Below are 15,299 nucleotides of genomic sequence, written 5' to 3'. Positions count from 1 at the left end.
ACAATTAATCAGAGCTGAGGGTATTCTTGATCCTACTGCAGCCTCATATGTTACATATTTTTTCTGCCGTGATCTCACTAGCAATGCATCACTGTTTTTAACCACTCTGAGCACTGATTCTACACTCAGCAGCTGTGTTTGTTTACAAGGCTAGAAATTAGCACAGGACAAATGGACTTCATCCAACTGAAAATTTTTTTGGCATTTTCCACTACACTTCACAATATATTGGTCCTCATAGTCCAATTATGTATTTGCCACTGACGCTGGCCAACGAGAGTGCATAAGCAAAGATGATGCTTGCTAATACTGCATCGGGATGCTTTTTATTGCTCCAAACGCGGGCTCCCTAATTACTAAGCACAGTTCAGACACTTGTAGCTGGGGAAGTCCGCTACTGTATTGTCCATATTTTTTTCACTAGGAACGTAAAGAACATCATCATAATCCATCCTGCACTTTGTACTCTGCCAGTTCAGTAAGAGCAATGAAATGCAATGATATTTTATACCTTAAGGGACATGCCAGTGCCCTTCACACTTGTAACCAAGTTCTCAAGGCCAATTCCTAAAGACTCTAAACCAAATTCATACAAGCCAGCCCTGAAATCGTTTTCCATTTCAATACCCATACACTTCTTCACAGCCAGTTATTTAAAAACAAAAGAGCAGCCCTGTGTCCCTATGTACTTTTCGTCTCCTTGACTGTTTCCTTAGCACAGAGTTGGGGGGTGCTTTTGTTTTTCCCCTATCCCATTTTAGAATAAACAATTAAAAAGGAGTTACTGATTTCACAGGGACATGGCAGCAAACACTCCTGCCCTAGTTCTCACGTGCCTGAAGGTAAATACAATTTTTAAATTTGCCCTAATTATTCAGGATATTTTTGTAAGCAACCCCTGTTTATGCCAGAACTCACACAACAGATAAACACAGAATGCATTAAGTTGTCATTTAGAGGCTGTTTATGTCTTCCACACTGTTAAAAATACGCCAGTTCCATCTTAGAAACGATATTATGCAGAAACTACCAAACAGCCTCCTGGGCAGCTACCGAATCCCAGTATCCAAAGAATTTCTCCATGCAAATATCCACAACTGTCTGTTAATTCACCACTAAACCCTGATCAGGCACCTCTGTGGACAGAACAAGGTTAAAAGCACTATGCCACTTTTGAAATATATGTTTTCTTGGGGACCAAAAAGTCCATTTCTAGGAACATTTGCAGGGCACTGTGTTTCTGAGGGACTGCTTCACACTATTTTTAGCTTTGTTTTGTGCAACAAAGTCCATATTTCTCCGATAATTTCAAATAATAGTGATGATGATGTTCTGACATCACAAGATGCATGAAGAACCCTGTCAAAGTAATGTATTGCACTTTGCCGTGTAATTATGTTATGCTGGAGCAGAGTGTTGGAAAACTTAGTATAATCATTAGCTGAGCACTGAATGTTTTGATTGTCAGACAGGTTGTATATGATGCAAATATATGACTCAGAAATGATTTCACATAAACATTTTGGTAACAGTAATCTGACTCATAGCCTCCAACACAGAAAATAACAAGCTGCACAAAACATCTGCACGCTCCCAGCAACCCCAGCTTGTAGCAACCTTCATGAGTCTTGCAGCACAGAAACCAGAGGGTCCCCTCCCCAAGGACCTGAAGCTGAGAGGTGCTGAAATCTACCTTCCCAAAAAGAGTCAAATCAGGACTAAAAGAGGCCGTTGTTCCCACCAGGGATCCCTGCAGGACAGCTATGATAGTTTACGCCATCCGATAGTCTGCCCAGTGGGCATTCCTTGGTTTCAGTCCACATTTAACAGGGGTAAGACGGGAGGAAAGGTTTGTTGTTATTCCACCCCAAAGCTTCGCTGTGTCAAGTATTGACACAATGCACAATTCATCTTCTATTTATTTTCTCATTCATTACAAGATGGACAGCTTCTTTCACAGCCCCTTTCTGAAGACAAATGTGCAGTCTTGAGTGACAAGGAGGATTTACCGTCTGTTATTTCAGAGGAGGTTTGCCATGTTTATTCTGGAAAGTGCCATGAATTAATGAACTATCTCTTCAAGCCTCAGTGAGTCCGAGCTGCCAGCTCTCTGGCTGCCAGAAGCAACAGACTGTTTTGGGACCCCATAAAATTTTTTTTACTGAGACTAGCGATAGCAAAAGTATCAGGCAGACCCAATCCCAATAGCTCCTGAAACATAAAGGAGTCATTATACTGACTTTAGCCTTTACACTGTATTTTTATTCAGAGTTTCTCAACAAAACTATCAGTTAACTCAAAAGAACATCTGCTATTAGCTTCCCTGCAGCATGGACATCACCAAAAGACCTTACCACTCTGCAGCATGGACACTACCATTACCATGGAGGTTACCAGAAGCCAACCAGACCTTTACTAGGCTCTCCAAGAGTTTCAAGTGAAAAATGTACTAGCCTGTGACCACCCTCCTTTCTCCTATTCAGCTCCTCATGGGTGCCAGCTTATGGGCACGTATGAGATCTGTGCTTCAACACACACATAAAACCAGAGCCTGGCCACGTGCTCATGCGACCACTCACTGCACTCAGGTGTCTCCTACACCGTTTGGTCAGAGATCCAAAAGGAAGAGCAAAAGCCACCACTTAGGGCAAACAGTAGGTATCATACACAGATGGATGTCTGGCAAATACTCGTGTTCAGGTAGCACCCACGGAGATCGGAGGTGTTACCAACATTGAGCTGTTTGCAAGCGCGCCTGAGGAGTCGTGTCCCCAACAGAGCGTGGTTGCAGAAGGCTGCAACACCGATGAGCAAGGTTCACAAGCAGGAAGGCCTAAAGCCTAAGTCAAATGAGAACTTGGCCTGCAGCTGACCAATGTTGCAACCCAGAGAAGGATGGGTTTCACCTATTAAGACCCTACTGCTCCACCAACTCCACGAGCCACTTGGGCACCTGCCAGCACGGTAATACGGTGTGCAGTTTCGCAGTTAAATCGCAGGAGTGGAAGCAAGAATTTCAGGGACCTCATCACACCCCCTGTCCAGTTGTGCCCTCCGAGCCTCAGTGTAGACATTTGGAAAATGAGTATAGTAGTAATTTACGTTTGTCAGAGCACACTGTGAGACTTCAACGCTTATGAATTGTTTTGAGGTCCCGGATAAGACACAGAGCGGTATCCTTACATTGTCTAGTATGTAACGAACATTACACATCCTGCAGAATGGAATATTTTTGCACAGGATGGTTGCTACAATCATTAAAGTGTAAAAACTATCACAAGCAAAAGACAAGACAGACATCTCAAAGTGAAAATCTCTCTTGTAGTGTGTTAAATGAACATCTTTTCTCTCCAGCTACCTTCCATAGCACAGTACGTTGGAACTTCCTTAAATATGAGAACTTTTTTTCACATCTCCCTTTTTCTTCACTCCCTTCCCCCTCTGCCTTTTTCCTTTGTGAGTTTAAAAAAAAAAAAAAAAAAAAAGAAATTGAAAGGACAGGCCAAGAGATTCACAATCACCAAAGCCTGCAGAACATACAGCAATTTTGGCAGGACATGCATGTTTATCCTTTTCATATGCTGTTTAAATTATTTTTATAAACAAGTCATTATCTTGCATAGCCACTGCTTGGTCCCTTTCATGTCGAAGACGTTTGATGTTACAATAATTAAGCAAAAGGGTCTGCATGCTTGAAATGCAGTCTCAGGATGATGGTTTGCGGGCAAGAGAGACTGCTGCTTTCTAAAATGAAGGGTTTCTTCTCCAAGCTTTGTCGTTTAAGTAGAGCACCTGGATTCTGTACTTGCAGATCAAACCTTTGTGTAGATATTCAAATACCATATTTCATAGCAGGCTTAAATTTTAGAACTATGCTCCTACTATTTTGCACCAAAATCGTGCACAGCCTAGATGCACGCTGCAGTGGGAAAAGCAGATTTACTAACCAGGACCACTACCAAATCCGTCCCATTGGTTCATCATAAAGTTGATACTTAAAAATAAGCACACATCTTCTCTCACTTACGTACTTAACCGGGATTCAGGTCTTTCTACTTCTTTTGATATTTTAAAAGGCTGACTTTGTATGTTTCTGCTAAGCATCCCTTGCTGACCACTAGAGAGATACCCGAGAGTTTTGACCCCTAATATTCCACAGGCCAGCAAGGACTGGGTGCACACCAGCACCCTCACGTGACCCCTCTGCAGAACAGGACCCCACGTTTTATCCCAGTAAGGCAAGAAAGGTCAGGACCAGGCTGGTGGACAAGCCTCTCATTGCTTGTACACAGATGTGTTGAGGAACTAGGCTTGGCATCATGACGAAGACACTGGTATATTAAAAGCTTATAACGCCTCTTCCGGTGCCAAGAAGTGTGTTTATCACAGCTGAGCTGGACCATGCCACCAGTGAGCGCATAGGAGGAGAAGAATCATGAATGGGAAGCAACAGAGAAAATGCTTCCCCCTTTATTTCCTGCAGAGCATCTGGCAATTGGAGACTACCACTTCAACCTCTGCTCATCTGGATTCAGCCAGAGGGAGCTTGCCCCTCTGCGGCACGAGGAATTAAAGCTCTGACAACTTCTTTATTCCCCGATACAGAGCCTTATATTCCAGATACTTTTGATGCAGTTTGAAAAAATACGAAGTTAGGCTGCAGTAAGTGTTCATGTCCAAACAACTTTTATTACAGACTTTACAAAGCCAGAGGCAGACAAGTCTTCTGCATCTTGTACATGCTTGTTACCGTTCAACATTTTTCCAACTCATTTGGACTATTTTATTCCTTGGAGCAGGACTGGGATTGATTGCTTGCAGCTTTACTGTCCCAGATTTCTCTCTCAAATGGTCTGGAAAGCCCAGAAGACACGAGGACACAAGAAGGCACCTCTGTCTCACACCAGAACTACAGACCCTTTCCTCCCTCCAACACTTCTTGGCTTACAGGTGCAACTACTGCAACCTCCCCACAAGCTCTAATCTGTTCTCACTTTTTAAATGCTCCTTGTTGCCTGCTGTGGAGCTAAATGCCTGTGCTTCAATAGACATTATGTCACCTCTTAGCCCTTGTACAAACAGAGTGTCTAATACCTTGACTATATGCGCCACGCGAACGCAACGCAGTAAATGACAAGATAAGAACACTGCATCTGCGCCTGCATACAGCAGTACACCTCACCATCAACATTTGTATGCATGCTTTAGATACAGCATACTTTACAGCCTGCACTTGATAAAAGAAATTGTGGCTCTCCATTTGCCAGTGGTAAGATTCTGGTTTGATCGAATACATGTTATTTACAAGGGAGCTTCAAACAGCCGATTCATGCATCTTTCACACTGCAAAGGACTATTAAAATACATGGAATAACACATCTTTGGAATACTGTTTGAAAAACACTTTCTCATTTATTATCGGGAAATTTGACTTCTTCGGAACAAGTGTTAACACTGTCTCAATTAATTTGCAAAGCTATTCAAGCCACGAAGTACATCTGCACACTGAGTATATTTCAAATACTGTGCTTCTGTTTTCATTTTCAAAATGTTTTTATTTATACACTAATATTTGACCTATGAATATTCCAAGTTTATATGGAGCCAGCTGTTCTAAATTCTGGTTATACTGAGCGTTCATGCAAAACATCAGGTGATATCATTGGATATTTTTAAGGGGAAAGTTCACAGGAAAGCAGTTATGTATTCTTGTGATTAACACCACATTGGATCAAAACAGTCATGTCTAGCTCTCTGAAAATACAGCTACTGTTTTAGTTAGCAGAACACTTCGGCTCTGTCTGCATTATCCTTTTTTGCCAAAAATTCCCACTGTTGCTACCACTGATTCAATTCTGTCATTGTGCTATGATGAACGCTGCAACGTAAAATAAAAAGAGCTGCAGGCAGTGCTGTCAAAATCTTTATTCCCTTAACAACGGAACAAAAAATACCTCCTGCCATCACAAAAAAAAAAGAAAAAGATAAACAAACAAAAAAGAACAACCCAAAAGCATAAAAAACCACAAAAAAACCCCATCCCAAAATCCACTCAACCCTAAAAGGCTGTTTCTAAGCCTGGGAGACTAAGTAACTTAAAGTTCAGGAAATTCTGGCCCCGATCCATAGCAGGTTTTATGAATCAAAGTCTTGTACAATGTATTGTACTATGTAACGTCCCTGCAATCCCACAGGGGCTCAGTTTCTTTAATTACGCTTTTTTATCCTGCAACAGCCCTGCAGCAGCTGCAGCCCCGTGCCCTTCCCAAAGCCACTGCCTTGGGAACCTGTCCCAGGTGCAAAGCATGGGACCACAGGGCTCTCTGGGCAACACGTGCCTCTTTGGGGTGCCAGCACCGGCCATCCCTGCTGCAAAGCACTGCAGTCACGCAGGAGGCACCACTCCTCCTCTGCCAGCCATGACTGGAAGAAAGGTGGAAAGAAACAACCCACTGACCAGTTCTCATGCACGTCCCCTCACCCTCAGCATATCACAGTTGTAGAATCCCTGTCCCAAACGCCCTCTGCACACTTAGAATCACAGATGGTGTGGGCTGGAAGGGGCCTTCAAAGATCACCTAGTCTAACGTCTCCGCCCTGGGCTGGGACAATCAGGTTGCTCAAAGCACCATCCAGTCTGACTCTGAGCACTTCCAGAGACGGGGCATCCATGGCTTCTCTGGGCAACCTGTTCCAGTGTCTTACCACCCTCAGCATAAAAAAAAGTCTCCTTTATATCCAACCTAAATCTACCTTCTGTCAGTTTAAAACCATTGCCCCATCAAACAAGGAACCTAGGTGTGACCCAACAACACCCTCCAAGAATCAGGTGCCCAAAGGAAGACTTTCTGGTCCTTAACTTCAGTCTCCCAGGCTCTGGAGTCTGATGACTGCTAAAACAAATGGTAATCTCCCAACCACGAGCCCTTTCTCCATTCAGGCGATACTATTTGCTCTCTATTTCACATCGCTATAGAAATGGTCAAACGGAAATGCTAAATGATTAGTAGGTGGACTGTACTTAAAACTATTACTGTGCATCTCCTGGGATACAGCAGAAACACACACTGGGACTGTTTTATGTCCCAAGTAACTCGTACCTTCCCCTAACCCTCCCCACAAATTAGCAATGATACAAAATGACTTAAAAAGAATCATGCCTCCATGGCATGGAAAGTCTAAACACCACCTTCCTTCCTCCTAAATCACTAATACCACTTAGAAGTTTATATTTAAAACAACGAGAGCATCACTGCCGTGATGCACTGGGCTAGACCTGGCAAGGACCCACAGCTCCTTGGCAGAGGCGCAAGCCGGCAGCAAGAAGCCCCTGCCAGAGCTCAGCACAAGACATACGTGACAGAGCTGCCCAAAGGATTTTCTGATGAAGCCATGTTCAGCTGGAAGAAAACTGCCAGAAGAAAAACCTTTTTATAAGATGATGTTTGGTTTCAACTTTGTTTGAGGAGAAGAACTAGGAAGTGCTGCTTTTATATTTACAAAAAAAAAAAATCTAAACAAACAAAACCCACACCTGGGTTTGTGCTTCAAAATGCAACTTTTTAGCTATTTATACATACAAAATTTAACTCTTACCAATCAAGACTGCTTTGGCAATACTAACTCTTTCCAATTACAATAACTTGTTGCTGTAAGCAAGACCTCCACATCTTACCCAAATTCAAGACAGTGTAAACTTTCAAGCTCTGAAAAGCTTTCACAAGACAGAGAATAGCCCTGCTAACGCCACACGGTCCAATTCCAGCAGCTTATTCCAGATGACACTCAGACCTGGATAAACTGCTTACACAAATGCAATCCTCCACTCATTTCAATAGTGCACGTTTTGAACAGCAGCTTCCCTGGGAGCCGCACATCTTCCAGGTGAACATCTCCTGGTGAACAGCAGAAGGATGGCTGTAGCCCTTCAAATTCAGAGTCGGGAGGAGCTGAGGACTTCTAAAAGCAATGCCAGGCAGAGAGCAATCAAAGGACCACGGTGGACCGTTTCCCTTTTCTTTAATTGTGTTGTCAGTCAGCTGTACACTAACAGGCAGCTTGTAAGCAACAACTTCTTCAAGGAGAGGACATAAATGAAGACCTTGAGCTACATCAGTTGAAGAGCAAATGTAAGGCTGCTTTCCAACACTTGGGATCTGTCTTGGCATCGAAGCGCGGTATACAAGTTTTGGCAGAAGTCAGTAAACTCATCCCCATCATCAGATTCATGATTTCCAATACTCGCCTGCTCTGGACACACGTGGAGGACGCTGCTCGCATGCTGAGAGTGCGAGGCTTTACACAGCCAGCTGGCAGCACAGCCAGATCCACAGCATCACACACTCCAGTTATTCCCCATGAGCAGATGTCTTGACCTTTACAACATGTGGCCAAGAGTATAAACAGATGGGATGACAGTATGAATGGTACAGTCCCGTCAATATAATCACGCAACGTCCCTGATACGTCTTGGTTGCCTCATTTCGTATCCCCTGACACCAAGCACAATACCAGGAAAAAGACAGGTGGGCTGATCAAACGCTTCAGATGAAAAAACACACCTGCTTTAGAAAGGCAGGTGGGGATGGTGGAGCACCGCTTCCTTCCCGTGAAAAGCCGTGCGGAGCGAAGGCATATTGCTTGCGCATAAGTGCTTGCCATGGATTTGTGCAAGATCATTCCTAGAAGGAAATCTGGTAGGTGACGGCTGCCAAAAAGATTAAAAGCCTGTTTGGAAGACATCACATCCACAAGGCGCTGCTTTACAGGCAAGGGGGGAGAGAGCGTTTGTACAGCGAGCCCTACGCTGACCTCTGCGTGGCTCCCATGCACTGAAAGAGAGCGCCCCTTTCCCAGCAGATACTTGAAGTCTTGCAGGGAAGATGGGGATTGCCTGGGTTTTGGGGATTCAAAGATAAAAGCAGCCTTTCACCACTGTCCTAACTTGAATCACGTGGAAGAGTTTCAGGGCTGCCTGCAGGACTGCTTGGCAAACAGCTGGGGTTCCCCTCATCCTCCTGCCTGAAGCCCTCTCCCAAGAGACCTATGTGTTGTGACAAAGGAGAAAACCCTCTCTCCAAAAGTACAGAGATACAGTGAATTCATGCTATTAGTCTGCTACAAAAAGGCACAATACTGTGGATAATCAGGCACCACATGCCAAAAGCACACTTTTTACAGGCCTTAACCCTGGAGGGTTTGATGGGGTCAGACTTCTCCTGCACAGCTATCCAACTGTCAGCAGCCCCAGATTTGGGTCATTGCAGAAACCCACAAAGACTGTCATTGGATTCCTTGGCTTTTCTTGTGGGAAGCACGTGGCTTTTCCCCTCAGTGCAAATGCCAGGACAGAAAGGCATGGTTGAGGACCAGATAAACTTCTTCCCCTTCTTAACACAGGATTATTCCACAACACCTTTCAGTACACAGGGAATAATTCTGGCCACAGTTAAAGCAGCAATGTCTTTGAGTCTCATTTCTGCCACTACACATGGCACATGCGACTCTCTAAAGACATCCACCAGTGAAACAGAGGCTGGAGAGCAGCTCCCCTTCACATTAGCACTGACGAACCAGGGAGACCAGTGAGACTTCAGATCTGCCACAGTCCCATAGCTTGCAGTTTGGTTTGAGTGGTGACCCCTCTCTCCTCCCTTCCCTGGGCTGTGGGAGAAGGGGTTTGTTGTGAGGAACTCTGTACGTCGCTTGCTAAAACAGCCTTGGCAGCAAAACACAGGGATGCTTGCCTGTGTCACGCTGTCCAACACCACTGCCTCAGAGAAGGATCTCCACACCAACCCTGGTGCCAAGAAGAAGGTGCATTAGTCAAATAGGTAATATTAATAGATATTATTTTCCCAACAGTACTGTGTCAGGATATGCCAGTGCTACATTTATACCAAGGATGCTCCCGAAGAGGGGCTGAACAGTTTCACGAGGACACCCATTGGACCACAACACCCGCCGCACCAGCACCACAACCCTGCCGTACAGCCATTCCCTTGGCACAGAAGTTCAGTACCCTGCTTGGTCTGATAAGTCCCAAATAGAGAGATCTAAAACCCAGATGCTTCCATCTGTGTAAGTTATCCAGACTTCCTATGTGGGAAATGGAAAGAAACAGGCACTTTTTTGGTGCATCATCCTAGTGAAAATGCCTGAAACGGACACTTTCAGGATCATCTTCCCAAAATAGGGACCAGGTTTACCAAGGATAGATGATATTTTCTGTCAAATTATTTTCTGGTATCTAACCTGATGAATGAAATTTATTATCTAAATTATCTGAACTGGTGAACTGGTTTATACCTTATGTGTGGTTTTACTTGTAATGGGAACAAACACTTATTTCTACTCCCTGATACTTTGTTTCATAAAGGACCTGGAGAGCAGTACTAAGCATCTCCTAGAAACCCTGAACACTCAAAAGTTCCCCTACAGTCAGCCCCTCTGGGAATTTTCACCCACACCTTGCAAGTCCATACTACACTTCAGACATCACTTAGGTAGGCAAGATAAATCCCAGACTCTATGCTTTGAAGACTGATGTTTCTTGTCCTCCCTGTAAGACAGCAACTCCCTGTGTCTGGAGAACCTCCACGACTCTATGCGCCTTTTTTTTTAAAAAAAAAAAAAAAAAAAAAAAAAGAAACTGTCTCCCAGGACATGACCTTTAAGCCTGGGACAAGCCTTTGCTGCCTGAGTAATCCAAGACCTCAAAGTCCCTCAGCTTTGCAAGACCTCGACAAGGAGAGCTTGTACCCTGAGCACATATGGAAACACAGCCTTCCCCAGACAGAAAACACATCTGCTGTATCCCCAAACCAGAGGAATACGTATGTTGGTCAGGAAGGGCTGGAGCACTGCACGTTCAAAAGTCAGCAGTGACTACAAGCTACTGACTCTTTTTGGGCTACAGGGCCAGAAAAATCAAATGCACTTCTTTTAAAAGAACATCCACACCTGCAAACTTCCGTGACAAAGCTGGACTTCTCCACACAGCTGACCTAGATGATGGCTTTGCAGCACAATGAGATGCGACATCAAATGTTTTGCCTGGCTCTGGGCTGCAGCCCAATCAATATCAGCACCTGAAGGCAGGTCACAGCAGCCACCCGCACGCAGCCATGCACATCTTCAAGGCAGCCTGCACCGGGTCTAAATACCGTACGCTCCTGAGAGAACGGCAAGGGCCCCTAATATCTCTTCGGTAGCTGCCCCTTCAGTAACGGAAAGGCAAGTCTAAAGGTGAACACAGACAAAGCTCTTCAGAAGCCAGTTTTAACCACGCAGAAGTTGTTACAGGTCTGATCACGTGTAGAAAACCCCAAATACAATAGTTCTGGCAGTATCTGCTTATGATGAGACTCCAGCTGTGGGTTTTCAGGGTTGTTTGGCATACGCTCCATTAGAATAGTCGGTGTCCTTGAGGTCAGGAAGTCTGTCCTTTCTGCTGAGATCCCACCATCTTTTGCTGGATTTTTCTCGGCTACATCTGATAAGCCCCTTTGATAGATCACAGGCTGGCTTTCTCCTATCACACCCTCCTTCGGTTTCTATATTGCAACAGAACCTTCAGCTTCCTTTAGTTTTCTGGCATGAATTATTGTTTAGTGGAAACGTAAATGTCAATACACATGTGAAACGTGCCCCCAAAATCCCTGCCATGCCAGAGGAGCTGCAGAAAGAGCTGAACAGCTGTTTGGTCTCAGCCCGTCGATTTGCCAACCCTTTGGTAACAACCAATCACATTAAATGACATTATGGTTTATGGCTCGGAACTTGGAAGTTGATGAGAAATTTCTACAGTTAATTCATACTTCCCGAGACTTACAACTAGCACTTCAATTGTGCTATTTTGCTACGTTACATGAACAATTGTTTTTACTAAGTGTGTAGATCCAAATTATCAGAAGCGATTTGAATCATACAACCATCTTCTTTTCAAAAGAAACACATTCTTTCAGGTCCTCTGCCTAATACCGCTCTCCTGGTGCTTTGTAAAGCAGGGGGCTAAATACCTTCTAAAACACCACATGGTCACATCCCTCCCTGAAACTGGCTCCTCTGGGAACCACCCAGCTCCTTGCAAGCACCTTGCTCCACGCATCCTTGAAATAAAACATGCTATGGGGATTGCTTACAGACAGCTACAACCCACACCGTGCTTCTTAAGTTCACAGCTCCTAGTATAGGTCCTGAAAGTCCCCAGGGCAGCAGCTCTGTGCAGAGGCTGGGAGGGGAGAAGCGCAGCAAAACGGAGCACAGAAGCAGCTGCCCTTTGGACTTGAAACCCGTACAGTATTCCCACGTCGCAGAGACCAAGATAGACATAGACCACGATGGCTTTGTGGATGGACAGTTTCAGGATGTCTCAATCAAAAGCGTCAGAGCCCCGAGATGGCGGCAGCACCACCACCTAAACACCCTTGAGCTGATTTTAAATGAGAAGGCTGAGACCCTGACAGCTATACACACAGTTTGCAGAGCCCGCGGGGCTCTGTACTGCTGGATGCGCTGCATGCCCCATATAGCTCAGCTGTGCCTCCAGGAGTTGGAGCCACCTCAATTTCAACGTAGACAAATCCTTCAACAAACATTTGCAGCGCAAGGGGCGCACTTCTGACCCACTGCGGGTCTTCCATCAGGTACAAAACTCACCCTGCACTGGGGACTTGAGCTAAACTTATTCTAAGTATATGCACCACGGTACCAAGCTGCCAAGCATGTTTACCAGTGCTGGGAGCTCAGAGAAATTTCCCGCTGCAGTGACACATTGCCGCTCTAGATGAGGAACCACACAACTATTTGTATTTGCTTTAAAACAAGACAAGCTGTTCACAGGTCTCATTGTTCTGGCGCACACCTCTGGAAGCACTAGTGAAAAGACACAGTTTTCAGCCGACTGGCTAAGACACTTGAGCTTCTCAGGAATTCCCTAAAAAAAAAAAAAAAGGAACTGCAATTTGCCAAATGAAATATTTTCATTCTCCACATTAGGCTGAATCTAATTACAGTGTTTCCTTATAATTGCGGTCTAGTATCCAGGGCTCCGTCAAGTAAAAAGCTTAATGGCTTTCCCAACTGAAATGCCCACCTCGGAGCCCTTCACATCAGCAACATGCTGACAGCATGATTTGTTTGAAAAGCAGGTTGACGCCCAATAGAACTTATTTTGAGATTTCCACATGATACAGATTTTTAATCACACTCCCGGACTCAGTCACCAAACTATCCTACAAGGCGTCACATACCCATCATCACACTCGTTCAGATCCCCTCAAAAAAAAAAAAAAAAAAAGAAAAAAAGAAAAAAAAAGAAAAAAACCAAGACGGGGAGCCCATGGCACAGCGTGGGACACTCTTTGCTCCAGCCCCAAAGGCATCGGTGCCCTGCTGGACCTTGCACGCAGCCAACGCAACTGGCGTGGCCAGGAACCAGAGCCAGGCGTGTTCAATGCCGAACGACGGGCTCTGACTGCTATCATCACAATGAGGACAAAAAGCCTATTAAAACCAAAATTAATAACGCGCCCTTTTCTTTTTCTTGTCCCCCCCGGCTTTGCGTTCTGGGGTACAAAGATTAATTTTTTCTTTTACCGTTCGCGAGAGGGATGGGAGGTTTTGCCCGTCGCCGAAGCGAGCTGCCCTCCTGGGCGAGACCCCCGCCGCCCAAGCTGGGTGCCGACCGGCAGACCCCCGCCGGCCCCGACCCCGCCGGGGGTCCCCGCGGACGGGGCGTCCCCGGGCGGGCTGGGGGGGCCACCCGGGCGGGCAGGTGGGCTCCCCGCACCCCGGCACTCACCCAGGTTGACGAAGCTCATGACCATGTCGGCGTCGTTGAGGAAGGCGCTGTCCTGCGCGCTGGGGAGCGGCGGCGGCGGCGGGGCGGGGGTCGGCGGCCGGCCGCCCCGCTCCGCACCCGCGCTGCCCTCCGCGCCCTCGGCCAGGGCGTGGTAGAGATCCAGCATGAAGCGCGGCGCCGCCGTCAGCCGCCCCGGCGGCGGGGCCGGCGGCTCCCGCGGCAGCGGCCGGGGCCGGTGGGGCAGCCCCAGCACCGACAGGATCTCCCGCTGCATCTCCCGCTTTTCGTGCGACTTCAGCCGCCGGTAGAGGAAGCCCGAGGCGGCGGCGGGCGGCGGCGGCTCCCCGCCCTCGGCGGGCAGCGCGGGCTCCGCGGGGCGGCAGGCGCCGCTCAGCAGCGCCCAGCAGCAGCACAGCCAGGCCAGCCGCCGCGGCATGGCGCTCGGCCGGGCGGAGGCAGGCGAGGTCCCCGCTTCCCCCTCTCCCCGGGGGCTCCCCGCCGCCCTCCAGCCCTGCCCCCCCGCGGCGGCGGCTATCGCCCGGGCCGGCGGGGGGCAGCCAGGCCACAGGGGCTCAGCGCTCGCCCCCGCCGCCGCCACCGCCGCCGCGCATGGCGGCCCGCGGGGCACCGCGGGGCAGGGCCCCCCCCCCCACCACCACCACCACTCCTCCTCCTCCTCCTCCTTCTCCTCCGGACCCGGCCACCGCCGCCGCTCAGGTGCGGCGGGGCCGCCCCCGGCCCGGCCGCTCAGTTCGCCATGCCCCTGCCCGGGGACGCCGCGCAGGGTCTGCGTCTGGGGAAGGGGGGCGGGTGGCAGGGGGAAGAAGAAGAAGGAGGAGGAAGAAGAGCAGCAAACTTTCCACCCCCCCCCCCCTCCTGTCCCTTGCAAAGGAGCGAGCGAGCGGGCTGCTCCTGCGGCTGCAGCCCCGGTCCCCGCGGGCTGGCCGGAGCGGGGCTGCTGGCGGCGAAGGCAAATCACCAGCGCGCCCGCCTCTCGGCGGGGCGGGCGGCCGCTCCTCCGGGGCGGGGAGCGGGCGAGGGCGCAGGTAGCGCGGCCCCCCCCCCCCCCCGGGGCGGGGAGCAGGGGGGCGGCCCGGCCGGGCGGCCCTGGGGGTGGCGGGGGCAGCGGCGCAGGTTAAGAAGCGGCGGCCCCGTCGGTTGTCAGCGGTTCGCCGCGCTGGAGCGGCGCTCCGCGAAATAGCGGCGCCGGCCGCCTTTGCCTTGCGTCTCCGCTGGCTTGTTGCTTTTTAAAAAGAAGGATTTCGGCCACCCGTCCTGCCCCCGGCCCTTAGAGGATGTAGGTTATCGGTCCTGAAAATAGTGGAGTGTTACCTATTCTAAATCTGAAAAAGCCTTACGGTTCATTTTAACGGGTTACAGCATCGTGCAGCTTTCTCTGGAATACCTTGCAGAACTGAGCATGGAGCATGGGTAAATAAACGGCTAGGTACAGGCACCCCTGCCAGCCCTCATCAATGACGTTCCGATTGGAGTC

General features: G+C 48.0%; 1 protein-coding gene across 1 annotated transcript in view; it reads right to left on the bottom strand.

Moving 5' to 3' along the window:
* Window positions 1-14,822, bottom strand: part of BMP6 (bone morphogenetic protein 6) — a 94,049-nt gene extending 79,227 nt beyond the window's left edge. The window contains exon 1 of the mRNA XM_064443571.1: window positions 13,805-14,822. Coding sequence (XP_064299641.1) covers window positions 13,805-14,240 — 436 coding nt within the window. The 5' untranslated portion in view covers window positions 14,241-14,822. The remainder of the gene's footprint in view (window positions 1-13,804) is intronic.
* Window positions 14,823-15,299: the final 477 nt, after the last annotated feature.

This window comes from Phalacrocorax carbo, chromosome 2, assembly GCF_963921805.1.
Source record: "Phalacrocorax carbo chromosome 2, bPhaCar2.1, whole genome shotgun sequence".
Taxonomy (NCBI): domain Eukaryota; kingdom Metazoa; phylum Chordata; class Aves; order Suliformes; family Phalacrocoracidae; genus Phalacrocorax; species Phalacrocorax carbo.
The sequence above is the reverse complement of the archived record's forward strand: the minus strand, read 5'-3'. Positions and strand labels throughout refer to the sequence as shown.